This window comes from Theropithecus gelada, chromosome 9, assembly GCF_003255815.1.
Source record: "Theropithecus gelada isolate Dixy chromosome 9, Tgel_1.0, whole genome shotgun sequence".
NCBI classification, from domain to species: domain Eukaryota; kingdom Metazoa; phylum Chordata; class Mammalia; order Primates; family Cercopithecidae; genus Theropithecus; species Theropithecus gelada.
Genome location: NC_037677.1, coordinates 27,496,565 through 27,523,845, shown reverse-complemented (window position 1 = coordinate 27,523,845; position 27,281 = coordinate 27,496,565). Strand labels below are relative to the sequence as shown.

The 27,281-nt window shown below is 42.2% G+C and overlaps 2 protein-coding genes across 7 annotated transcripts in view; both read left to right on the top strand.

Annotated features, from left to right (window-relative positions):
* Positions 1–9,525, top strand: part of BMI1 (BMI1 proto-oncogene, polycomb ring finger) — a 10,558-nt gene extending 1,033 nt beyond the window's left edge. The window contains exons 1-10 of one of the 4 annotated variants that reach the window (XM_025395575.1): positions 127–224; positions 4,458–4,588; positions 4,915–5,011; positions 5,625–5,680; positions 5,773–5,823; positions 5,980–6,088; positions 6,164–6,209; positions 6,633–6,731; positions 7,085–7,165; positions 7,250–7,817. In XM_025395575.1, coding sequence (XP_025251360.1) covers positions 4,477–4,588; positions 4,915–5,011; positions 5,625–5,680; positions 5,773–5,823; positions 5,980–6,088; positions 6,164–6,209; positions 6,633–6,731; positions 7,085–7,165; positions 7,250–7,579 — 981 coding nt within the window. In that variant the 5' untranslated portion in view covers positions 127–224; positions 4,458–4,476 and the 3' untranslated portion in view covers positions 7,580–7,817. Of the gene's footprint in view, positions 1–126; positions 225–3,669; positions 3,753–4,457; positions 4,589–4,914; positions 5,012–5,624; positions 5,681–5,772; positions 5,824–5,979; positions 6,089–6,163; positions 6,210–6,632; positions 6,732–7,084; positions 7,166–7,249 lie in introns of those variants that run through there. The other 3 variants (XM_025395573.1, XM_025395574.1, XM_025395572.1) reach the window with 3 other exon arrangements.
* Positions 9,526–23,397: 13,872 nt separating this feature from the next.
* Positions 23,398–27,281, top strand: part of SPAG6 (sperm associated antigen 6) — a 65,649-nt gene continuing 61,765 nt past the window's right edge. For 2 of the 3 annotated variants that reach the window (XM_025395571.1, XM_025395568.1), the window contains exons 1-2: positions 23,398–23,618; positions 23,705–23,800. In XM_025395571.1, coding sequence (XP_025251356.1) covers positions 23,594–23,618; positions 23,705–23,800 — 121 coding nt within the window. In that variant the 5' untranslated portion in view covers positions 23,398–23,593. Of the gene's footprint in view, positions 23,619–23,704; positions 23,801–25,913; positions 26,031–27,281 lie in introns of all 3 variants that reach the window. The other variant, XM_025395569.1, reaches the window with a different exon arrangement.

Here is a 27,281-nt window from a genome sequence, read left to right as displayed (position 1 = left end):
GACCGACCCGCAGCCCGCGCCGCGCCGCCGCCGCCAGCAGGGCTCGGCGCCGCTCCAGCCGCCGCCGCCCGCTCAGCCCCGGCGCGCCGCGCGCGGCCCCACGTTTTAGTTCCCCGCTACCCCGGGCGCCCCTCCGCACCCTCGCGACGCACATGGCCCCCAAGAGGAGCACTCGTATTTCCAGCCTCGGCGGCTCTCCCGGCCGCAGCGCCCTTTGTTGAGAGGTAGATTTGGATGAAACGGGGACGGGATCCTGAAATCGGGAGCTGCTTGGGTCAAGTGGCTTCCCTCCTCTCCCGAAGAAAGGGCTCTGGAGGGGCTCCAGCCCCCAGAGAACGCCCCCATTTTATAGGGACGGGTTGCGTGGGAGGCGGCCAACCCGCCAAGGTGGGTGTTAGGCTGGAGAGAGCCCCGACAAAAATGTTATTAACTTAAGTTGGGGGGACACTTGTGTGAGATTGGATGGCTGGTAAGATGGCGGTTCCCAGTTGTTTCCAAGGTCTCCTGCATTTGTGTTTAAAATGCTAAAGTTTTCAAGGTGTTGTGTGTTGGGAGTCTTGGATAAGTGCTCTAAACATCACTTGGGAGGTGCTCCCTGGGAAGTGGGCATTTCAAATTTGGAGCTTTTTGTGGAGTGAAGATGGTGACTGGACGTTAGCCTTGCTGGAGGCTTCCTTTCTCACTACTTCTTTCTCTCCTTTTTCTTTTTTCCTCTTTTGGAGACTGCAACTTTTCTCTCGACTTCTACGTAGAAGGGATGCACTCAGCATCATGACTCCAGTCCACTACCTTTTATAGGTTTTGCTAAATGTCAGCATAGGTCATTTGGCAAAGGGATGCTTTAGAAAGGAGCACTAAAAAGTTGATTGCATATGTTTACGCAGTCACTTGGGCTTGACAGCAATATGGCATGATCTTTTTCCCAGAGATTTACAGTTAATAATTGGAAGTAAACAAGTAGAGAGACTTTGATCATTACCAATTGCAGTAAAAGGATTTAGTGGGCTTAGTGGTCACGGTTCAATATATGAAAGAGAAGTATGTATTAACCCCTTCCCTTAATGTGGGCAAAATTCCGAGCATATTTATCCAAATGCAAGTGTAGGTTGGTGGTGTGTACAACATTATGAGTAGTTCAACGTATATTTTATAGGAACCTTAACTCCCATGTTCTGGAAACACATTATAAGCTCCACGAAAGAGTTGATACCTAAGGATGCAAATTATTGACAGTGTATAACAAGTTATGAGACTCTATATGTTAACATTTGAGTTTTAAGTAGACTGATCAGAAATCCTTGGTTGATTTTGTAAACAAAATTATAATTTTTTAGATTTGAGTTAATTCCATACATCATGAAATAACCTACTTGTGTGAGTCTTATGCCTAGTAAAAGTATCTTTAAAGCCATATACAAGTCACTGTGTATGCATGCATACACTTAAAGCTTTTGTAAGAAAATTAAGCATTTAACTGTACATGATAAGTCCATTAATACTCTATCACTAATTTCTTGGATGTATGTTAAGTGTGCAGGTAGGCAAATTTCTCTCCAGGAGTCAAATTAACCCCAACTTTACCCATGCTTATGTTGGGCTGTGAACCCCAACTGGGGCTATGGAGTTCATTTGCATTTCTTAGATTGCAATAGGCAAGTTGATGGTTAACACTAGAACTTGCTTCTGTTTTCCTTCATTTTGACATTCCTGGTGTTAGGCCTCCACCTAAAAACTGACAGCCCCAACTGAGTGTGTTACAATGGCAAGTTTTAACGGTTGAGTATTTTTACCATAATATGTTTGGTGCATTTTTGCTTGCTTAACTGGCACTTTCTAGGTTGGAACCTGGAAGGTTTTCACTTCTGTGGTGGAAGAGATTGTTTCTCAAATCTTATCAAGCACGTCAAACACTTTGGAAGTCTTCCTTAGGTTGCCACTACTTTCAAATAGTATAAAAACATAAAGAACTGATTTTTATATAAGTAACAGTGATATTTATTAGCATTATAAATGGTCACAGGATTGTGACCAAATTTTTCTGAACTGAGGTAGAGGAATTCTGTGAATTAAGACTTAAGATGAATTTGAAAGACTTTTGGTCAAGTACATGTGACTTAAATGCTGAAAGCAAACCGGTAGATAATCCTCCACTGAGGTTTGATTGTTCTCCTTGTTAATACTTGTGTTTGTGTGGCGTTGGTTTTCTGCAAGGTAGAGGAGAAATAAAGGCAGCTATTTTTATTGGAGCCCCTTCATGAACTTTGTGATCAGTGGTTTTTTAGTGCAGTATGCTTTCACAGGCAAACAGAAGTATTACCTCACTATCTTTCTAGGAAAGATCCTGTGGTTTCAGAAGGAGAATTTTCTTTAAGCACCAAGAAGGCTGTTCTTTAATTTACCAAGTACAATTTGATTTAAATATTGCTACTCTTTAGGGACATTGCTCTACCTGCAACTCCTCTATGCCCCGCTTAGATTTATGTTAACATGTTGACAGTATTCTCCAAAACAAGTAATCCAAAGATAACTGAGTCGTCACACCAGAAGTTTTCTGGTAGAGGTCGCCAGTTGCCACTGTGGTCACTTTCATAAGAGAGGCTTTGTTTTGTTTTTTACCATTTTCTTGAGGTTAGCTCTTAATTTCAGCCATTGAGCTGTGTTGATTGGTGTTTCCCTTTACTGCATTAATACACCTTAGGAATTAAAACCGCAGGTACATCTTACTGCAAGTTTCAAAAGGTCCTGGATTTCCATTCAAGGAAGATTTAAAAGTGTACTTCAGTGAGGTCTGAAAGCTTAGTCTTATATCAGGTTCTGAAATGAATGAAGGAGGGGGGTTGAAGTTTATTTTTTAAGAATACTACACGAAGTAATTGACTTCCCTGACTGTCGGCTGGTGTATTGTTGCTGACAGTTCCCCATTGTGACTTTCCTGTAATAGAGATACCTGTTGGGAATATCATTTCATCGTATGGGGGGTTTTACATTTGTTTTTCTCTTCTGTCGCTGCTATGGGTTGACAAGCTGTTGATTTAGCGTTGGGAATGGGCTGGTCACATGGTTCTGTACATGTTGTCACTATCGTACTGATTAAAGTACTTTTTCTTGCCCCCAGCATAGTTTGTTCAAATAAAACACTGGGCTTTGCCCCCTCTTCTTCTTGTAAAACAGATTTCAGTTTTCAGCCTTTCCAAAACTTTGTATCGCTCATTTGATCTGCAGGAGAGCGTCACATTAGAGAAAGAAGTTTTAAAGAGGTTCGGTTCAATAAACATCTCTGCAATTTGAGCCCTGACGGTTTCGGGCTAAGTGCACAGTTGGCAATTCTCAAAAAATCCCTTCGTGAAATTTCTGACCTAGTGATTGCAGACAGGACAGACCGAGGGAGTCGAGATCTGAAACCAGCTCTGCGCACCAAGTCGACGTGGAAAGAGGCTCCCGGAGTGTCCGAAATGGCCGGGAGTGCGGTTTGCATTTTCCTTTCGCGGGCGCTGCCGCAGGCTCCCGCGTCGCCGCCGCCCAGGACTTGGTCCCCAGTCCCCGCTCCCCAGCTCCCCAGCTCCCCAGCGCCGTGGCCTCGTGGGGCCGCCCCGCCCCCCCGGCGTCGCCGCACCCACCCCGCCCCCGCGCCGGCCCCGCCCCCGCGGCGCGCCGCCCCTCCCCCGCCCGCCGCCCCGCACGCCCGCCGAGGCTTGGGGCTCGGGCCGGGCTCCGCGCGGAGTTGCAGCGGTGGCCGGATGCCAAGTGTAAGTGTAAGTTGCTATGGAAACCCCGACCGAGGCGAGTTCCGAATCCGGAGCGAGACGGAGCCCCGGGCGCCGCCGGATCCGCCCCTCGCATCCCGGCCCCCGGGCGTCCGCCGCGCTCAGGCCCCGGCCCAGGCCGACTGGAGGTGCTCCTCCTGCGGCCCCGGCACCCGGCTCCGGAAATGCCAGGGATGCAGGGAGGGCAGAATTGTTTTCCCTGCGCGTCGCGTAAAAACGTGCCAGGTTCTGCTTGCTGGAACCGTCTAAAACAACCGGAACCCCGGGATTTTCGCTTGCAGATTCTTGAGGAAGTTTTATAATAAATTTGGAGAGCTGGAACAAGCCCTAGTGGTTGGTAAATATCCGCGGGGATTGTGTGGCGTCTGCAGCAGCCTTGGGGCTGCTGGGCTGGAGGACAAATGGAAGAAAGAGACCCTAATACGCTCAGCTCCCAGCCCCCACCCCAGACCTTTTCTTCTTCCTACAGGAATGATCTGAAAGACCAGAAGTAACGTTAGTTGGATCCTTTTTCATCAGTTTGGTAGAAGTGATTCCGATCTGATGAGTAAATTCCTTCTGTAGAAACGTTGGGACAGCCCAGCTGTACAGTGTTAAATGGGTTTTCTGAATTCAGTGTTTCAGGGTGTGTGATTACTAGATGATCTCCATTCTTGTTCTGTGAACTATGGCTATTATTTCTGTGTCTTGCAGGATTTTTTATCAAGCAGAAATGCATCGAACAACGAGAATCAAGATCACTGAGCTAAATCCCCACCTGATGTGTGTGCTTTGTGGAGGGTACTTCATTGATGCCACAACCATAATAGAATGTCTACATTCCTGTAAGTACCGAGCTTTAGTTCTCTTTTGTATCATGTATTTTACAGTTCGACCTGAAATTTGAAAACTATTAATGATTCCTGCAATCTGTGGGAATGTTGGTACAAAGTGAAGTTATATTCTTCTCTTGCATATAATGACTTTTTGTTAATATGTATTGTATTACAAGCATGCAGTGTATGTGTTCTCAGGGTATGAATTAGTTTATTTAGTTGGAAATGCTTTTTGGCATTTACCTCCTTGTTTCTACTAGTTCTCGGTTTCTGACACCAATGCTTTATCCACTCATTTCTAAACATAAAAAAAACTTTACATGTTCTACTTCTAGTCTGTAAAACGTGTATTGTTCGTTACCTGGAGACCAGCAAGTATTGTCCTATTTGTGATGTCCAAGTTCACAAAACCAGACCACTACTGAATATAAGGTAGGAAACTGTTTAAATTCCTTGTTTGTAATTGTTATTGAAGTTGTATAATTTACTGAAGGCTACGCTCTTTATTTCTTCACAGAAAATTTACTCTTGAATACATACCTAATATGTGTGTGCTTTGTGGAGGGTAGCCGTTTAATTTCTTGCCATGTTAATGGTGACCAAGTTTAGACAAAGTTTAGTAGTAGACAAGTGATTTTAAGATTTTTTTTTCTAACTGTCCTTTACAAATTGAATTAGTTAATCTTTTTTGCATTGCTTTATGGACTTCATGACAGGCAAGAATAAATATTTAAAAGGGCTTCCATTCTTTCCTCTTCATTCTCTATTCATATTAGCTTAATTTAGTAACTTGAAAGGCACACTTCTCTTGACTTAGCAAATGTGAAGAATTTATTAGTGAATATAAAATATTTTTCTACTGATTTAAAAAGTGGTATATACAGAGAACTTTTATTCTCAGTTAATTTTTATCTTATCAATATAATTATAGACAGCATCACAATAAAGTAAAATACTATAGCATGAAAAAAGACTGCAGAAACATATGAACATTTTTAGTTCTTGCCATCTTAATTCATAGTTTTCTATTTTAATTCTTTTTCAGGTCAGATAAAACTCTTCAAGATATTGTATACAAATTAGTTCCAGGGCTTTTCAAAAGTGAGTAACTTGCTTAGAAAATGAATTTAAAGAGATTATTCATTAGTTCTTTGTGTTATGCCAAATGTTTACATCTTTTTTTCCCCATTCAGATGAAATGAAGAGAAGAAGGGATTTTTATGCAGCTCATCCTTCTGCTGATGGTAAACCTTTTAGGGGAGGGAAGACATTTTATTTGTGGGGAGAGCTTATCTAGGAATTAAAATTATTGAAATTGACTTAACCACTTCCATCCTCTTATATATAAAATATATTAGCTATCTAATTTTTAAAAATTACATTTCACTATATCATTATAGCTGCCAATGGCTCTAATGAAGATAGAGGAGAGGTTGCAGATGAAGATAAGAGAATTATAACTGATGATGAGATAATAAGCTTATCCATTGAATTCTTTGACCAGAACAGGTAAAATCTTTAGGCAATCTATTTTATGGTAATGTTTTATTAGATTATTTCACTAATAAATTTTCTGTTTCTTAGATTGGATCGGAAAGTAAACAAAGACAAAGAGAAATCTAAGGAGGAGGTATGTTTCATGTTACAAAAACATAGACGAAACATTGTTTGGATTCCAGATTTTATCAGGGATTGTGTTGCCCTTTAGAATATTCGGCTGTTAAATAGAAGAAAATGGTCATGTTTAATGTTCAAGAAACGTCTACAGGTGATATTTAATAATTAGAATTTATTTTATGTATGATTGTTAGTCTCACAAAATATTTTAAATAGTTCACAGTTAATACTTTGGTATGCTTGAAGTTTGCTTATTATATTAGGAATCTGTTCATTTAGTATTTATAATGATAGTAAACTCAAAGTAATTAGTTGAGAGGTTGGTCACCTCCAATTTTGTTTGATACTAGTATCTTTTATCATATTAAAGCAATCAAATTGAAACTTCATATCTGAAAGTAACTGAAAAAAGTTACTTTTCTAAATGTACTTTTAGGTGAATGATAAAAGATATTTACGATGCCCAGCAGCAATGACTGTGATGCACTTAAGAAAGTTTCTCAGAAGTAAAATGGACATACCTAATACTTTCCAGGTATCTACTTTTATATTCTTCTTGCATTTTATATAGATTTTACAGTTTTAATTACATTTTTCACTTTGAATTTTGAACCCAAAAAAGCAATAGGAAAAAAATGTTAAGTTAGTGCTAAAGTTGAAATTTATCTTAAAACATTTGGTATGCGTTCTCTTTTATGCTATGAAAACAAATCCCTTAACACTCTCTAGAAATATTTTTTTCCTCATTTGAAGTTTCAGAAGGAGTCTTTCTTTGTTAAAATGTTTAGAGAATGTGCTTTTTAAAGCACTTTTGGATTATATTTAAATGACAAAAAATGTAGATTTACCTTTGTTCTTTTGTTACCTAATAAAAATATTTTTCACTAGATTGATGTCATGTATGAGGAGGAACCTTTAAAGGATTATTATACACTAATGGATATTGCCTACATTTATACCTGGAGAAGGGTAAGTAGCATGTCTGTTGTTAGATTATGATGGTAAACTATATTTAAATAATTAAGAGTAATTTTTTTCTTTTTAACTTTGTAGAATGGTCCACTTCCTTTGAAATACAGAGTTCGACCTACTTGTAAAAGAATGAAGATCAGTCATCAGAGAGATGGACTGACAAATACTGGAGAACTGGAAAGTGACTCTGGGAGTGACAAGGCCAACAGCCCAGCAGGAGGTATTCCCTCCACCTCTTCTTGTTTGCCTAGCCCCAGTACTCCAGTGCAGTCTCCTCATCCACAGTTTCCTCACATTTCCAGTACTATGAATGGAACCAGCAACAGCCCCAGCGGTAACCACCAATCTTCTTTTGCCAATAGACCTCGAAAATCATCAGTAAATGGGTCATCAGCAACTTCTTCTGGTTGATACCTGAGACTGTTAAGGAAAAAAATTTTAAACCCCTGATTTATATAGATATCTTCATGCCATTACAGCTTTATAGATGCTAATACATGTGACTATCGTCCAATTTGCTTTCTTTTGTAGTGACATTAAATTTGGCTATAAAAGATGGACTACATGTGATACTCCTATGGACGTTAATTGAAAAGAAAGATTGTTGTTACAAAGAATTGGTTTCTTGGAAAGCAGGCAAGACTTTTTCTCTGTGTTAGGAAAGATGGGAAATGGTTTCTGTAACCATTGTTTGGATTTGGAAATACTCTGCAGTGGACATAAGCATTGGGCCATAGTTTGTTAATCTCAACTAACGCCTACATTACATTCTCCTTGATTGTTCTTGTTATTATGCTGTTTTGTGAACCTGTAGAAAACAAGTGCTTTTTATCTTGAAATTCAACCAACGGAAAGAATATGCATAGAATAATGCATTCTATGTAGCCATGTCACTGTGAATAACGATTTCTTGCATATTTAGCCATTTTGATTCCTGTTTGATTTATACTTCTCTGTTGCTACGCAAAACCGATCAAAGAAAAGTGAACTTCAGTTTTACAATCTGTATGCCTAAAAGCGGGTACTACCGTTTATTTTACTGACTTGTTTAAATGATTCGCTTTTGTAAGAATCAGATGGCATTATGCTTGTTGTACAATGCCATATTGGTATATGACATAACAGGAAACAGTATTGTATGATATATTTATAAATGCTATAAAGAAATATTGTGTTTCATGCATTCAGAAATGATTGTTAAAATTCTCCCAACTGGTTCGACCTTTGCAGATACCCATAACCTATGTTTAGCGTTGCTTACCAGCAAATAATATTTTTAACGTGGATATCTAATTCTGAAGTCTGTTCCATTAGAAGCAATTGGCACATCTTTCTATACTTTCTATACTTTTCTTTATATACTTTTCTCCAATAATACATGTTTACTTTAAAAATTGCTGCAGTAAAGAAAAACCTTTAACTTTAGCGTGTAAATTTTCCATTGGCTATGATGGAATTAATATTGTATTTTAAAAATGCATATTGATCACTGTAATTCTAAAACAATTTTTTAAATAAACCAGCAAGTTGCTGAAAGAAGGCTTTTTATCTTAAAGTTATTTTAATATGTGGTATAGCAGGAATTTCAAATTTAAGAGTTGCTTTTACAGTTAACAATGGAATATGCCTTCTCTGCTGTGTCTGGAAGTAGAAGCTATTTATTATAAGCTTCTACAGGTATTTTTAAATGGAGCAAGCATGTTGAATTTAAAATATGAATAACCCCACCCAACAATTTTCAGTTTGTTTTTTGCTTTGGTCGAACTTGGTGTGTGTTCATCACCCATCAGTTATTTGTGAGGGTGTTTATTCTATATGAATATTGTTTCATGTTTGTATGGGAAAATTGTAGCTAAACATTTCATTGTCCCCAGTCTGCAAAAGAAGCACAATTCTATTGCTTTGTCTTGCTTATAGTCATTAAATCATTACTTTTACATATATTGCTGTTACTTCTGCTTTCTTTAAAGATATAGTAAAGGATGTTTTATGAAGTCACAAAATACATATATTTTTATTTTGACCTAAATTTGTACAGTCCCATTGTAAGTGTTGTTTCTAATTATAGATGTAAAATGAAATTTCATTTGTAATTGGAAAAAATCCAATAAAAAGGATATTCATTTAGAAAATAGCTAAGATCTTTAATAAAAATTTGATATGAAAAGCACAATGTGCAGAAGTTTTGGAAACCCTATAGAGGATTACAACAGGTAAACATTAAAGAGAATACATTGCTGTCTTATAGTGATGTTGCTAAGAAGTACGTGCTTTGTTGTAAAACTGCTTGAAAGCCCATTGAAAGATGTATCTGTTTATTTACAATCTTTGAAGTAAAAGTTACCAATGTTTGCCAATTTTGGTGAATTTAACTCATTTTCTAGGCTCTAAGTTTTTCATGATGTTTAAGACAAAAGTTAATGGAAGTGTCAAGTGATATTTTTACTTTGGATGATCATTTATATAAAGAATGAAAAAATATTTTTAAAAGGCTAAAAACTTTAAATGCTAGTGGACTGTCATTTGATTTACATAAAACCAAGTTACAAGATCAACATGCAATTCAAACTTTACATCTCAATCGCTTTATGATGGATTTTTGAAATTGCTTATTAATCAGATACTGCAGTTATGGCTTACTTAGCACTATTTAACCATATGTGAAAATGTTACTTAGTTGAAAAGATTTTTTTCTCAATTAGAAAATGGCATAAGCTTAAAAGTACATTTCAGCCAAAATTTTTTCTATGAATGAAAGATGTTTTGTATTCTTAAATAAGCAGCTATTACAGTTTGACAATTAAGATTAAAAACGTTTGCTAAATTAATATGTTAGAAAATTTCAACCTTATGAAAACCCATATCAAAAGCTGCTAACTTTGTAACTTTTAGTAGCCAAAGCAGGGTACAGGAAAAGTCAGCTTTAAGTTTGACTTTTGCTTCTGAAAATATTCTAGAACACAAAGTTAGTGCTAACAAAATGTTACAGAGAAAATGCCTAAATTGATTTTACAGATTTTTAGCTTAAATGCAAAGAGAAAAATGAGTCTGGTTGCTGTTGTGTAAATAGTGATCTATCTTGCTTTACACATGCATACCACTTTACAAGTACTTTTTGCTTTTAAAATTGCCGGCCGTTAATTGCACTGCATTGAAAAAACAACTGCCCTTCAGTTGTCTTAACCTGCCAACCATATTGCTATTTCCATATCCATTCCTGATACTATTTGGACCTCTGGAGGGAAAATGCAACTGGCAGAATAAGCTGCTAGGGACTTTCCTTCATCCTTTCCTCTTTTCTGAATATTTTGAAGGTGCAGTTAATTTGTGAAATCTTGTTACACTCATTGTATGGGCCTATTAAGGTTTTGTTACGAAAACAATAGGAACTTAAATACCCATGTGAAATGCGCCTTACATTGACCAACACGAAAGGAGGACGTTTGGTATTTTAAAATACTTTATTTTGTGGTATCTTTTGAGGGGATAGGATTTACTTTTAGAAACAATCTGCACATGGAATCCAGTCTCTTAAAATCCTGGGGTGAAGCAATTGTTAATTTTTCCATTTCTCTTTGTATTTTAAAGGTTTGATAAATGAGATCTTTTTCTTCCTAATGCATGAAGAATGATAGTTGGAAATTCTGATTTAATTTAACTTAGTAGGAATGGAGGCTCCATAAGATTTTTAAAATACTTTGGCTGTTTTCCCCACACAGTCTTCATTGCGTTTTATCCAAAACAAAAGGGTCTTGATCAAATTATATGAAAAACGCCTAGACATCATTTTAGATCTGTGCTGCATCTAACAGTATACTAATTAAACCCTTTTCAAAAACCGTCTATGCCTTTAAGACACTAATGTGGTGCAAAAATCACTGAACCCAGCTCCAACTTAAAGCTCTTGAGATACAGCATTTCACTTGAGGATGTTTCTTCATGTACAAAATGAACACTAACACAGGTAATACTTTGGAAGGTTGCTCTAAAAAAAATTATGACTCCTCAAAAAAAAAAAAAAAAAAAAAAAACCCTTGAGGTAAATTAGCACTACAGAATTCAGAGCGAGGAGACGTCTCCAGTTCTTTACAAGGAATAGAAGGAGATATCCACATATTACAGCCTTGCAGCGAATCAGATTTGGAAATACCCACCGCGAAGACCTTGAGCCAGCCGATCTCCCTGCAAATCTCAAGATCGCCCAGTTTTGATTATGAAAGTCTCCGAAAATGTTTACACAGTTGAGTGTTTCCTGTTTCCGCAGTTAATTTTTTTTTAAAACGTTTTTTCTTCTTTTGGTTCTTGAAACGGATTTCCTTTATTTGCACCAGTTTCTTTTTCTTAGTGTGCAATTTCTAGAGGTCTCACATGAACTTCACTATCAACTCTGTCTTCATCAAGTCGACGACATCAGAAGTCATGTCATATTTATCACTGGAAAGGCTCCTCTGTAGGACTCTTGTGAGAAGTGTTCTGGAGAAGTTCAAGTGGAAAACTCATTCGGAAGTCGCTTTAGCCCTCCAAATAAATAGTAAGAGCTTCATAAAAACTTCCAACAAAGGAGTTAAAACTACTCTCATTCCTCAGCCCCTAGCCTTTAACAATGTCCCTTCCGAGACAATTCGAAGTTACTTTCAAAAGTAGCAGGTGTTGTTCCCTACCCTTCAGTAAAATGCTACTTCTTGCTCTAATTGTCGGGTCATCATGGAATGCAAACTTCACCGTGGACGTGATTTCAACGTTGGTGCGGATTTGGAGATCTCCAACTCTGTCCTAAATTAGCCGGAACTCAAGTTGAGAGAAGAGGCTGCCAGACCCGGGTGATAGGGAAGCGCGTCGGGAAGTGGGATGCCAGGAATGGGATGGTGGCCGAGACGGACACCGAGGTTAGTGCAGGTGGAGAAGTCGGTCCAGGAGCCCAAGTCACAGGTCCGAAGTCCTCAGGAGTGGAAGATCTTTGAACTAAGCCAGAGAGAGGGGCGCACCGCACGGAGTGGACCATAAAGCCCAGGCGAGGGTGATTAGGGTGGGAAACCCCCACGGCATTCCAAAAAAACAGGTTTCTTAGGTTCTAGTGCCCGGTGGAAAGGGCACAGTACACTGGCCTGGAGGAAATCACCTGACTTCTTCTCACAGCGCTGCCTCCCTGGTAAGGGAGACCTTTATCAAAAAGATACCTTAAAGAAGCAACCGCCCCTCTCTTTTTCCTTATTTTCTAATTAGCATCTCACAGAGTAGGGGAAAGAGCTACAACCCAGTCCCCTGCTCGGAACTGCGCCACCCCAGTCGGCCCTGCTGGGCGCGCGAGCCAAGGCCGCGGGGCACCGGGAGGCCATTTTGCGCGTGCGCTGCTCGCCTCGCGCCGCCCTCGGCTCTGCGGACTCGGATCCCGCCAAATTTGAAAGCGAGATTGTCAGGCCCTAAGGGGCTTGAGGGGCGGGGGAACGACGTCGCTCTCCAAAGTTGGACCCCGTGGCGAGCGGCGGCTACAGCCGGGTGCGCGCCGCCTCCGGAGGTGCTCCCCCTTCCCGCCGAAGCCCTCCACAGCGGCGGGCCGAGGCGCAGCGACGGGTCCCTGTCCCCCGAGCTCAGCGCGGGCAGGAAAACGACCCGCACTCGGGGAGGCAGCGGCTTCGCGGACAGAGCCCACGGGAGCGCGCCCTACCAGGAGCCAGGCCCGATAATCACCTTTCTTTGTCCTCCTCCCTCTTCGAGTCCAATCAATGCCCTTTCTCCTTAAGGAACGAGGTGTCCTTGGAGTTTGGGGTTTTGTTGGATGATTTTAAATGAAATCATAAAGTTATAAAGTGGCCACCCTGAAGGTTCCCGAAAGCGACTTCATGTCTGTGACTGGAAAGGCCTAGGGGAGAGGGTCCTCCCGCTGGGCTCGTTTAATAGAACACACTCGAATCCCCTGGGAAAGAGCCTTGATCGGGTGACAGGGCTGAGGAGGGGTGGCTGCGCGGCGGGAATCTCAAGATCTGGGCAAAGGCTCTTATCTCGGAACGCGAAGGCGACGCCAAAATAGGTCCCCGGACAAGGCGACCCTGGGAGTGCCGACTCCTCCGGCCTGGCAGAGGAGCGGGTGGGCCGAGGCTGGGACATCGCCTCCGAAAGCTGCCGGGACGCGGCGGCTTCCTGCAGAGCCCGCGCCTGCCGGATCCCCAGAGCACAGAGGCTTCTCGGATAAGAGAGCTACCCGTGCGCCCTAAAACCGGGAGAGGAAGGGACGACTTGGGGAAAGGGATTGGGGAATCAGCGGAGAAGTGAAAGCGGCCTAAAATGGGCGACGGCGGGCGAGTCCTCTTTATCAGTGCAGCAGGCTGCCGGAGCCGCCATTTGGTGGCGGATCTCGGTAGTTCAGTAGCACGTTGTGCTGAACGTCACAACTGGCTTGTCTACGTGGCATCGTCATTTCTTAACCGCGGTTTTACGAAATGCAAATTTCCCCCTGGCCTTCCTCCTCCGCGGGCGTCGACCCCCCCCCTCGGCGCTCCGGGTGGACGGCTCCGGGGCGCGGGTCGTCCCCCGGGTGGTGCAGCCGCCGCGGCCCGAGACCCGGGGAGCGCCGGGGGTCCTTTCTGTGAGGCGCCCTCCCCCGGCTTCTGCCCGCGCCAAAGCCTGATGGAGTCCAGCGCAGACCTAAAGGCGCGCTTGGCACCCCGATTTTTCGAGACTGGGACGACTCTGAGCCAGCAGCTTTTCTCTCCCCCGCCGGGAGAATCTCATTTCCTTGGGGTAGTGGGTGTGACAGGCATTGTCTTTTGGGCCCGCGTGTCCCTTCCCCGGTCTCCCGCCTTACCCCTCTCCGAGGTGAGGAGGGGAAACGGCGAGCTCAGGCCTGGCGGGAAGGAACCGACCCGACGAGAGGCGGCTCCGCAGGGAGGGTCGGTTGGGATCCCGCCTCAGCGCCTCCTGCTCTGCCCGGTCCCCCCGGGGACGGGGAATGCCAGGCATTTCTGTTGAGTGGTAGCAGGGCCGATGTCACCACCTCGGGTGGCCGAGGCTTCGAGGTTTTAATGAAAAGCCCCCGAAGAGTGAGGCGCCCGCCCAGTGGAGAACAAAGGGCCGAGGGGCGAAGGCGAGGCGAGGCCACGCGGGCGGTTCCCTTGGCTCGGCCTGGCTGGGAGTTGGGGGCGCGGGCAGGGCTCACTCTCGGCCTAGAGATGGGAGCCCGCCACCCCCGCCCCGCAGGCGACCGCAGGGATCCCATTCTTGGAGCCCGAGCTGCCATGTTGCCTTCGCGGAGGGCGCCAGTCACTTGACGCTTACAAGACAGCGACGCCCCGAACCCGAGAGCCCTTCGGCCCTCGTTGCCGCACAGCTGCGGTCAAGGCCCGGAGGGGCTGCGGGACGCGGGCGGGAGCGAGAGCCCTGGGGTGGGGGTGGGGGGGCAAGCCGGCGCGGCCGCGGCGCCGCAGCCGTTTCCCTCGCCACCTTCGTTCCAGGGGCTGCGGGGCTGCGCGCTCGGCAGAGGCTCGGTTGCCAGTAGCAACCACACGACGGCTATTCGCAGCCAGGGCCGCCGCCGCAGCCGCTGGTACCTCTGCCTCCTCCTACACCTCGGGCTCGAGCATTTGAAACCCTGGGGGTTGCCTTCGGTGACATCTCTCGCCCCCACCTCCGGTCCTCAGCCTCCAAAATCCTCAGCTCTGCTCAAAAGCCAGCGCCCCCGGCTGGGCCCTGCCCCCACCGCAGACAATAGGGGCGGCTGGGAGCGCACAGTGCGGCGCGCGCCGCGAGCAGCGGGCACCTGAGGCCCCCAAATCCGGGCGCGTCGCTGAGTCCCAGCCCCAGGTGCTCTCTTCGCGGAGTTGATCAGAAATTCTTTTTCAGTGGCCAATTAGAGAGCTTTTCTTGACATCAGCAATAAGGGTGGTGCCAAAGAAAGAAGTCAAACGCCCACTCCCTTTCTAATAACATCGACACAAAGAAGAGCTCATGGTTGCGTCTGCGCTTGGTAACAGTGGCTTTCCTCTGGGTTAGAGCCACAGGCGCAAGCACCCGCTGCAATCTTTCTTCTTCGTCTACCACGAATATTTTGCATGAAATCCAGAATGTAACCATTTGCGTTGGCTTAACTGTTGCATCTGGATACTAGTTTTCATTAGTGGATGGAACATTTTTTTTTTTTTTTTTTCCATTTCATTGAATGATCCGCATCAACCCTTGGCAGTGTGGACTGCGTGGTTTGAAACATAAAGAAAACGACTGGCATTAACCCTTGAGGGATCTACTTTTTCTGTAGCTCTAGGACACCAATTTAACATTTTATAACAAGAGAACTCTTGTTAATGTTTTAAGCAGGTTTTATTGAAGAAAAGTCCTTAAAGTATCCAGCTAAGTCTTTTATTTAGCTACTAGGATAACTCGGGAAATATGTGCATTGCCAAGTTTCTTCGCTCTTAATAATTGTCCCGGCTTTGAATAGCCGTTGTTAGCTGAGTGGTCTTAATGGGTTAAAATTTCTTGTAAATCACAAATGTGCTGAAATTTCCAAGTTTAAAGCTCCCTGAGGGTAAGCACCTGCCTTATTCATCTTTGTAAGCTTCAGAGTCCTTTGAACATAACAAATATTTGTTGGACTTCCAGGGAATTTCAGAAGTCTCAACAACTCTTATTAGGAAAAAACCCCAGCTTACTGATAACTAGCACAAAGCTTGGATATCTTTAATGAACTCAATGAAAAGCTAAACAATTTCCAAGCTGGTAGCATTATCAGATACTCTCATTAATGAGTGTTTTACTTCATTATATTTCAAATACCATATACTGTATGTTAAAATATCTGACAGATGTTTCCAGGATTCTAAAGAGAATGATAAATTGTACATAAGAACTTGAAACTGCTAATTTCTCATCTAGTGTCTGAAAATTTGGTTGAATAGCCACAAGTAAGGTGCAATTTTAAAGTGCTTTCATACTTTCTTATAGCACAGACATGGCATTAACTGTCTTTACAGCTGGACAGGAATGCTTAAGGATCTAGCGTTGGATATTGCAAATCTATTAAGACCTTGAAATATCCTCTTTAATTTAAATAAGCTCTAAGCATACTGAAAATAGTATGTTTCAATCACAAGTGATGGTAAACTCAAATTATTGCCTCCTGAAATGACTCTTAGATACGTTATTAAAAGAGGTTCACCTTTAAGCTTCACGAAATATCAAGTTCATTAAATAAGACAGTTTACCTAAAAGAAGAAAGCACTGCTTGGTTCCTAGAGGGAGCATAACGACCTGTAGCTTGCCAAACCACCCCCATCACCATCTTAAAAATAGGAAAGCAAGGCTTTAGTGAAAAGTTCCTTTCTACGGTCTTTCAAGAAAGAAAAGCTCCAACAACTTGCTTTGGACCAAGTTAAAGAGATTATCTCCCTTTTTCATTACGACTGTCTTTCAATGAATTGAAGGATAAGATCAAAGTGCATTCATATTCATGTGAATTATCGCTATTGACTTGAATAATGATGGATTTCATTGTTTTATTTAAACTGAAACCAGGAACGCTGCTGCTTTTGAGGCTACACCCCTAAGGCTGTAGAATTTCTTCTCTGAGGACTCAAAAGCCAAGCAATTAGGTCTGACAACCACGTCATTTCCATAATGTACTTCCGTACAGAGGACTTTTTATTGGAATCGGTTACATTTCTATAGAATCTTATTACCACTCAATTTTTGACTTCTTTCCAGCCTTCTCAACAAAACTCCTAAGTTCGGCAAGTACACTTTCAAAAAACTTATGAGTAAATTGTACTGAGAAGATACAGTGATATTTCAGAAGCTTTTATTAATAGCTGTTCATGAATCAGACAAATTAGTGTTATCAGTAATTACCTCAGGAGAGTGTTTTTGTTTTGAACATGATACATTACAGGTTTTCTAGGGTAACTGAAGAACTCAGTTACAGTAAGCTTGGGAAAATGCGTTTACCAGCTGTTTCTTTCTAAATATGCCTCATGACAGTTTTCTTAAGACATTTTCATTTGGGTTTTTCTCAAACTGTCCCATCATTTTCTAAGGAGATGGAAGTTACTAGATTCAGTGGAACTCCCCTCACTTTCACCAAGTGATCATTCTGCTCAAATAATTCTTATTGAAATGCTTATCAGTTTGGATAACACTTTTTAGGAAATTCATGACAATAAAGTAAGCTTGTCATTCAATTCTGCAAGCAACCTTTAAAATAGACTTAGGAAACTGCATTTTCCTGAACTTTAATATACACAATTTATATAGCCTCTCTAAACCCAAAAAGAGACTCTAGTGCAACAAAAGTCTATTATCATGGTCTGTAGTGGGTTCTGGGAATATCCTTTCCCAGGAAGAGAACTGATTCAGTTACTTGGTTTCTTTCTTAAACTTTTGCCATACATTTAAGGCATTATACATAAACCACATTTTTAAAAAATTCAATGTTTTTCTATTCAATTGGGCTACAAGAGATCTCTATTTTCATTTACCCATTGTGTGTTTTTAGTATTGCAAGACACTCTTTAAGCCAGGAATTTATTAGTAAATTGTTTCTCTTTGGGAAATGACCATATATATATTGAAATTACTTGCATACGTCTAGTTTTGCTTGTAAATTTCCAAGACTGTTACCCTTGACTTATAAGTAAAATAAGCAATTACATATTATTTCACCAGGGCAAAAAAAAAAAAAAAAAAAAAAGCATTCTTTGAATAAAAAGCATTTCTTTATAATTCAATTCCTTAAGACCAGATTTGTCTTAGTTTTGGGAAAATTATTAGTATTTTCTTCATATAGGTTGTTAATCTTTTATATTGTTCACATAGGAACTTTTATTTTTTCACTGTAAAAAAAATTAGGTAATATTGGAGTAGGAGGTAAAGTAATCCAGCTTTAGCAATATTTAGATGTTTTCTCTGAAATGTCAAAAACCAAGGGTTCAAACTGTAGTGCATCTCCTCTGAAAGAATGAGAGATGTGCCGCCGTGTTCTCGAATTTAGCCTACGTTTTAGCGGAGCTCACTCTCCGCTCAGATCATCTCTAGGGGAGAAGCGGACAGATAGAGTGGTTAAACTGGAGACACTTTTTTTTTTCAAAGGTTTCAGAAACCTTGAAAACCATCCCTCTGTACTTTTGCAGTTATTTCCAGGAGTCAGAACATACAGTCCATTATTCTTCAGAGTAACCAATGCACAAGACATTTTGGCTTGGGACTTGATATCGCGAAATGACGTCAAAAAATTAAAAAAAAAAAATCGAGGCTCGCACATGCGCAATGAGGTGCAGCTGCTTTTTATTTTTTGTCTATATCAGCTATTGGCTCCTATCCCCGCCTCTGGGATCCGGCCTCCGCCGCGGGGTCCTAGGGGACCCGCCGGTGTAAGGCGGTGCCGCACCCCACTCCAGCAAGAGAGAGCCCGAAGCCCTTCCCCACCTTTCCCGGCCAGGGCGCTCTTCTAAGTCCCGGGCGCGGACAGCCGGGGCGAAGTAGGCCGACCGGTGCGGCCGCAGCGAGTTTTCTGGCAGCGCCACCGCCGCGGGGCCTGGGTCCCCGGGTTCAGGTCTCCGCCAGCTCCGGGCTCGCCCCCGCGAGTTGGCCGCACCGTTCCCCCGCCCGCGGGGCAGCCGCCCCTCCGGGAGGCTCCGGCAGGGACCTCCGCCCCGGCCCCCGCGCGGCAGTGCGGCTGCAGCTAGAGGCCCGGCCCGGGAAGCAAAGCGAAAGGACAGAGGCCTCCTTCCTCGCCAGCTGCCCGCCGCGCCTTTCCCAGCCCAGGCCGGGAGAATCGGTGCCTGCCCCCTCTACCGCCCGCACCTCGGCCGCCGCGGCCGGGTCCGCGCCGGGAGGCCCCGCGGGAGGGAACCCCCGACCCGGCCCGCTAGGCGCTTCCGCACTCGCGCCCTGGGGCCGCGCGCCTCCGCCCCTTCCTCCCGCGACACCCACGAGGCCCCCGCCCGCGCTCCGGGCCGGCTCCCAGCGCCGCCTCCCCCGTTAGAAACTTCGCAGACACAGCGAGGCTGCTCGTTGGAGTTGGAGAAACTTGGGAAGAATGCAAAAAGCCAAAGAAGCCGGGGAAGACCACGTTTTTCCCTTGCCCTCGCCCCGACACTCCTGTCCACATTGGACGCGGCTGCCTGCCAGCGCCGGGGAGCGCGGACCCGGTGGACACTCCGCTTGGGGACCCGCCAGCATCCGGCTTCGGCTTGGGGCTGGCGGCCAGCCGCGGCGCAATCCTCGCGGGACCCGCGTCTGGGGAATGCGTGGCCCGGACGCGGGCTTGGTGGGCTCTCTAGAGTCGTTTCTTATGTGGCACTTTCCGTCTTTGCTGTGTCTTGCACTGATTGAAGGGTGGAGAGGATAGTACGGACCTTCTGTGACACAAGTCCAACAACGCCAACATTTTAAAGGGGTGGGAGGTATTGAGAGGGAGGGCTGACCGGCATCTGGAGCAGGGCGCTTAGTGTTTTCCAGCTCGTGATGCAGGCTTTGGTCAGTTTTGAATTACTTAAAACGCACCCAAGTCTAAACGGAAGATATTTATATCACACTCACACATCAAGCTCCAATAATTTGTTTTTAGGAATGTCACCACTGCCTTAGAAAACGGCATGCTGCATTTCGGACTTAACATTGAAAGCACCCATTTTTAGTATCAATCACTTTGCACTACATGGTGCCTTTTGGGGAAGCAAAATTATTCGTGTATGGAATCCCCCTAATCACGGATTTCTTTGGAAGTGGAAAAGATTAGTTCCATCTCTTCATCCTCTGAATTACTGGAAAGGAAGACAGGTACAGGTATATATTGAGGAATTTGGGGCCAGTTAAACCACTGTCATCTTGACATTGACCTTAACGCTAAAAAGAAAAACTTTAAAATGCAAAGAGTTGACTTTAAAGGTTTGAAAAGCCAAGAATAGGGAGTAAGGCATCAACACAAAACATGCATAGAAATGTTAATCTTCCCTTCCCGGATGCAAGTGTACAAATCTCTTCTGCTCTGCTGACAAACTTGATGAAATAACTGGATGGTCGGCTCAGACCTAAAATCCTGACATTATTTCCCAAAATAGGCGCGATGCACCATTTAAGACAGTCATATTTACTTTCATCATTATAGGTAATATTTCTGTTCCACTAACTTGGTTATGGACTAAGTAATGCCTTTATTTTTAATTCCTGTATGTAACTATGGAGTTATTTTAGTTATTTTAAATTTAGTGTTTGCAAAATGATTAATGTAGTCTTATAACTTCAGTAATTACATGCAATTGCCAGTTGAATGCCTTCTTAAATGCTAACAATGATTTTGGGGAAAATATTTTAGGGGAGGGAAATTTCATAGCTGCACAGAACTCAGTTAACTTTTATTAAAAACAAGAAGCCTTTTATTATTTAAATGATGTTTTAGATATGCTCACTTCTTCGCCTACTTTACTATAAGTCCCTCATCTTTACCCCCAAAACACTAATAGCAGTTAGAGCAATTACAGCCCTTAAAATAGTGGCAGACTGCAGTACATGCCCATTGAATGAATGCAGGCTGTGGTATATGCTGGTAGAATGAAGTGATGTCTATCTCCTACTAGACTTCATGTCCTGGAAGAAAGGCACATTCTTTTATTAGCAAGGTGTTTGACACACATTGATAATGAATATATGTTAGGCTTGATGAAGAATATATATAAACACTTGATTCAACTCAATGACAGTTTTAAAATGCAGATGTTAATATCTAATTAGCATATATAAATGTTTAAATTTTAAAATTCAGCTAGGAACTGAGGAAAAAATACATGGATGGTAAAATTAGCAAAGCTTTTAGGCATGTGTAGCATATATTCCCATGATAGTGGGATTTTCTGAATTCTCAAAGGAGATATGCAAAGAGAACAGGATTTTAAAACTGGCTTTATTTTGTCATTTTCAGTCTCATTTTCATAAAGGAAGAATTATTTGAAAAAGTGATTTTGAAGTTACATATTATGATGAGCTTTTTACAAAAGTAGCCAAAGGCTTCCAAACAAACCTATCATGGAAACACTTTTTTTTGCAAGTTGTTCAGCTAATGGTTCATTCTCAATCAAATGTATACTCTTATGTGCCAGTTGCATTGTATATCTCTAAAGTCAGCTGGTACTTTAAGAACAGTAATCTTCCTGTAATACTTTTAAAAATACCGAAGTATCCCTTTGAATTGTTTTCTTTTTCATTGCTTAACTGTTAGTTTAGAAGTGTGTATGTGATCATGGGACATTCATTTAACTTTAGAAAACAGAATAGTATTTTGTTTTAGAATCAGTACATTGAAAAATGGGTCAGAAAATACAGATTGTTTTCTTATCAGTAAAAGTAATCTGCTATATTTTATGCTTGAATTACTGATAATTTCACTTATATGCATATTATAAACACTCTGTGTTACATACATTTCTCCATTTAGTTTTTAAGATTTTTTAAGAAGGAAACTAGAATAAAGAGCAAAGATCTAGCTTCTTTAATATGTCCAATTTCAGATATGAAGTAGGCATCCTATATTATATTTTATCAGGAACAATACAATTTAACTTAAATATATTGTTAATAACAGATACTCAGACTCTAATTTACATAGCTTTTGAACGTATGTTGTCAAAGAACTTAGTAGCATCCCATACTGTGTTATGTTTATAGGTTTAGACTTCTCCCTCTATTGAGCTCTTAACACTTTTAAAATAGAAAACAAAGAGTAAAGCAATTGCTAAAAATGGCAGTTGGCGTAGCTTAAGAGTTAGAATTGTTTGTTTAAGGACTGAAACCAAATATAAAAACTTTTAGTTTTAAGGGGATTTTTTTTCCATCATTCAACAAGGAACTGAAAATTACAAGGCTTATTTGCAATCTTAATTATTTACTCAATCTGTTTCCTCCCGTGTCTCTAAATGGGAACGCACAACTTTAAAGGACATATTCCCATAGGGAAATATAGATATCACTGTAAAACTTACGACTTTGAGTTAAGTAAAAAGATTATGGCCATCACTGGCTTTTGAGCTGCAGAAGCAGAAGACATGTACCTGCTCTTTGCGGGTATTAGGGACCCGACTAAACACACTTCTTCTTCTCTCTGATTGCTGGTCAATTCCCCAACTATTTGGAGCTCCACAAAATATCAGGACTTCATCAAAGAGCTCAGGTCAGAGTGAGATCTCAAAGATTATTATAGAGGACTCATTCCAAATATAGAACCAGCTAAGTTTGCATGCCCCCTTCTGTTGAAGAAGTATCAAGGGGTTTCCTGTCTTGGCACTACTTAGCAGCATCTGCGGCTATGTATCCACTTGACATCTGGTGAAATTGTAGTTTCTGATGGAGGAACATTTAAAGTTGACAACTGTCATTGAAACAACTGGCATATAGTTTTCAGAGACAAGCTAGAAACCAGTGATAGACTAAGTATTTCAATTTTGTTAAAAGACACTGGGTAGAGGGTTCAAGTTAAGTAAGATAGGGAAGTCTGGTTTTCCAGGTAAAGGTTCTCTCTCCTTTTCTGTTGGAGATGTCATTCATCAACATAACGAAGCCTAAATTTAAAAGACTAAGACCAAATGTTTACAAATCACATAAAAGTGAGGAAACAGCAAAATCAGTAGTCATAAGGAGAAAGCCAGGGAAGACAGGACATTTATCACATCCTTTCCTTATCTGTTTTCTTCACTGAGTCTCTGAGTGCTCTTTAAATGCATTAGTATTGTGTAATTAAGTGCATGAACATAGTTCTCATGCTCCTCCAGGAATCTTGAAACCAGGAATGCCAGGTATATAACAGCGGGTTACAAAGGAAAACACCGATTCATAAATCAGTGTTTTACTGTCAGTGCAGTGTTAAATGTCAATGCATCTTAAGTTTTGCATTGACATTCTTGTTTTGATCGGATTCTACAATGTCACGTGTGAGATTTCTCGGGACCGTCGAAGCTCAGACAACTCCAGGGCTGCAGTTTACTCGTCTGGCCGCACTCGAACCAGGCTCCCTTGGCGCGTGGGGCTCTTCCGGCGCTCGGTCCCGACCCATGCCGCAGTCAGGACACCTCGCCGATCTGGGGTCGCTTTGTAAAGAGCTCCGACCTCCAGGCGGTGGAGGGACACTCGACGGCGCGCGACGTCCCAGCGGCTCCGCGAGCCTGGCGCGCTGAGAGTCCCTGCAGTCCGAGTCCTCCAGCTCGGGCGTCTTCGCGTTGCCGCCCCGCGCAGTGAGCACAGGCACCGCGGCCATGACGTCACGCCCGGGACTGGCCGTTGCCGCAAGACGGCCGCATTCCGGTTCCGGTAGGTTGCCCGGGAGACGCTAGTACACAGAGAAGAGGCTCCCGTCGGAGGCCGAGTCGTCGCTAAGATTGCCCCCTGGGCTGACTCGCAGGCCGAGCCGCTTCCCCGCAGAGCTCAAGGAGGGGAGACCGTGGCGGGGGCGTCATGAGTCAGAGGCAGGTGCTGAAAGGTAGGGTCGGGGTGGGCAGGCGCCTTGACGGGCTGGCAGCTAGGAGACCCGGGTGCGGCGGGGTCCACCGACTCTCTCTCCCGCAGTGTTTGAGCAATATCAGAAGGCCAGGACAGAGTTCGTGCAGATGGTGGCGGAGCTGGCGACCAGACCCCAAAACATCGAGACGCTGCAGAACGCGGGTGAGCCTGGAGCCCGAACCCGCGTCGCCCCCTATCACCGGCCTCGCCCTGCGCATGGAGTCCCCGACGCCTCCGCCCCGCTCCCCTGCCCGAGGAGCTCTTGGGGAGCCGCAGGGTGGGAACGGGAGTTCGCAAAAGCATCCATTCTTTTCAGCGGGTCTTTGGGGTTCAGGCCGAGAGGGTGAAGCTTCCAGATGGGTGTGGGAGGTATCCGATGTCACTATTTCCATCTTCATTGCACACAGGCAAGTGTCAGGTTGAAAGTCGAGGCCCTAGGAATTGCCTGGAAGTCATTTTACGTGAATGGGACTCTACCCTAATGAGACCCGTTATATCCAAGTGCCATTTTGCGTGTCACCCTGCCTTTGATCACCTTCGACTTCCTCACCGCAAAGCAATTCCAGTGGTTTACACGTGATTTCTCGTCTTGCTTTAGTGAAAAAGGAATGATATGCTTAAATTTTTTCTAAGAAATTCAAAGTAGATAGAGACCAGACTTTGCGAAATCCTTGTGGCGCGTTCATTGTAGTCCTCAGTCCAAACTCTTGCAGATGTGAGAGGGGGAGAGAGAGGGAGAGAGATCTTCTTATCTCATAACATAAACTGATAAGAGAAAGATGGTTCTTCTTCTTCTTCTTCTTCTTTTTTTTTTTTTGGATGATTCTACCATCATCTGAACTGTAAGGTAGCATTTTATCACTACTGTGTCATGAGAAGTCTTCAGTTTATAGGATGTGATCTTTAACACATAATTTTAAAAATTAAGAACATATTGATATTAAGAATACTTAAGGTGTAATGATTACTCTGGGTTTCTTCGAGGGGAATTACTACTGCACCTATGTGATACTTCGTTTTGTCACTAGGATTTTTGACATTCATTCCTTGTGTGTTTTTATTGGGGGGCATGTATTTACAATAAAGTGTATTTTATAATCTAAAAGCATTTTAGTTTGAGATAATCGTAGATTCACAACTGTGAGGGATAATACAGAGTGATCCCGTGTACCCTTTACTCAATTGTCCACAAAGGTAACATTTTTTAAAACTGTAGTGCAATATCACAAGGAGGACATTGACATTGATAAAAATTCATTGATCTTATTTAGGTTTCCTCCTTTTAATTGTTCGTGTGTGTGTGTGTGTTTTGTCCTATAGAATTTTATTCCATATGTATCCACCACCAGCACAGTCAAGATACAGAACACTTTCATAATCACAAGGATCCTCTCTGTTGTTCTTTTATAGCCACACACACCTCCTGCTGTCCCTAACCCTGGGCAAACACTAATCTGTTCTCCATTTCTAAAATTTTGTCATTTCAGAATTGATAATCCTTTGTTCTATAGTTGTTTTATATGGGTTAATTTTCTGTATTCTGTGTGTATGTGTGTGCACTCGTACTCCTCAAGGTACCCAGAACAATACCGGGCACACAGTATTTCATATACACAGACTAACACAGACTAAGGTATTAGAATATGTTACATTTTAGAAGTGCATTTAAAAGTACATTTTAAAGTGTAAACTTTTAAAGTTTTTTCTCTCAGTCACTCTCAATGGCCTTTGTGAATGGACACTTACTACTTAACAAAGATTTACTTTCTGGACAATATGAATAGGGCCAAACTAAAACTTTTAAAATAGGAAAATAATTGCTATTATTTTTAAATTTTAATACTGAGATGTTAAAGTATACATTTAAGATATGGAGTATAATGTTTTAGTTAGTAGTGACAGGTTAGCTCCTCCCATAAGAGTGCAATGTAGAGTTCACAATGGAATTTAATCCAAACTGACAGTGTAAGTGGCTTAGATATAAGATTCTACACTTATGGTCTGGCTTAGGAAAGACAAATATGAAAGGAATATAACTTTATGTTTTGAAATTCTCTGCACTTGACTAATATCTGGGTAGCATGCTAAAATGTTTCTTTTCCTGAGGAACTTACTTTTAACATATTTCATGTTATCTAGATTCAATTCAAGCATTCCTTTAGCAATTTTAGAGACAATGAATATTTCAATGTATTTATTCTTTTGATTAAAAAATAACCTGTAAGCTTTGTTATGAAAACTTTTCTTTCTTTCTTTTTTTTTTTCTTTGAGACAGAGTCTTGCTCTGTTGCCAGGCTGGAGTGCAGTGGCATGATCTTGGCTCACTACAACCTCCACCTCCCAGGTTCAAGCGATTTTCCTGCCTCAGCCTCCTGAGTAGCTGGGACTACAGGTGCGCACCACTACGCCCAGCTAATTTTTGTATTTTTAGTAGAGACAGGGTTTCACCATGTTGGCCAGGATGGTCTCGATCTCTTGACCTCATGATCCACCCGCCTTGGTCTCCCAAAGTGCTGGGATTACAGGCGTGAGCCACCTTGCCCGGCCAGGCCAGTTTTCTTTCTTAATAGTCAATTAACCATTCAAATGATTTTGTTCTTTTAAAAAATTACAATGGATTTAAAAGTGCTTTAGAATGAGCCTCAGTATGTATAAATCAATTCTACATTGTGATCAACCATTTTTTCAGTCAAATGCCTTCATTTTGGTAGCTTAAGATACCAATGCATTTTACTCCTGACTTTGACATACTGTCTACATATCTAGGAAGATTTTGTTTGTTTTCTCACTTTTCCCTCCAATATGCTAAGTAAATATATATCATGGATCCAAGATAATATAAAAAATATTTTCCATATAGGCATCATGATCAAACCAGTAATTCCCTCATTAAGAATATTTCAAATTATTCTATGTGAAAGGAATATTAAAGGTGAAAATTGTCAGTGGAGTATTTATTTCAAGTCTCTGATCATTTTATTGTGTTTTTGATATGCTAATAAGAGAATTTGCCTTATTAAATATGTCCAAAGTAATTGCCAAAGCAGACAAAGTATGTTGCAAGATCTTTTCTTCAGAGTTATTTGCAAAACAGTAAGTTTGATTTCTTTCTTTTTTTGTTTTTTGTTTGTTTGTTTTTGAGACAGGGTTTCACTCTGTCGCCCAGACTGGAGTGCAGTGGCACTATCACGGCTCAGTGCAACCTTTGCCTCTCAGGCTCAAGTGATTCTCCTGCCTCAGCCTCCCGAGTAGCTGGGATTATGGGTGTGTGCCACCACGCCTGGCTAATTTTTGTATTTAATTTTTTTTTTTTTTTTTTTTTTTTTTTTTTTAGTAGAGAAGGGGTTTTACCATGTTGGCCAGGCTGGTCTTGAACTCCTGACCTCAAATGATCCACCCGCGTCAGCCTCCCAAAATGCTGGGATTACAGGCGTGAGCCACCATCCCTGGGCACTAAGTTTGATTTCTAAGCAAAATTATTACTAGAAAGAACTGTGTACAAAGCATCTATAACCTTGAGGTGTTTTTTTTTCCTCACTGAGGTTTTATTCCTTCTAAATTAAAAGAACACATATGAACGATTAAAAAGTTTAATGTCTGTTATAAAATTTCTTTATGTACTCTCAAATTCTGTATTCGAACC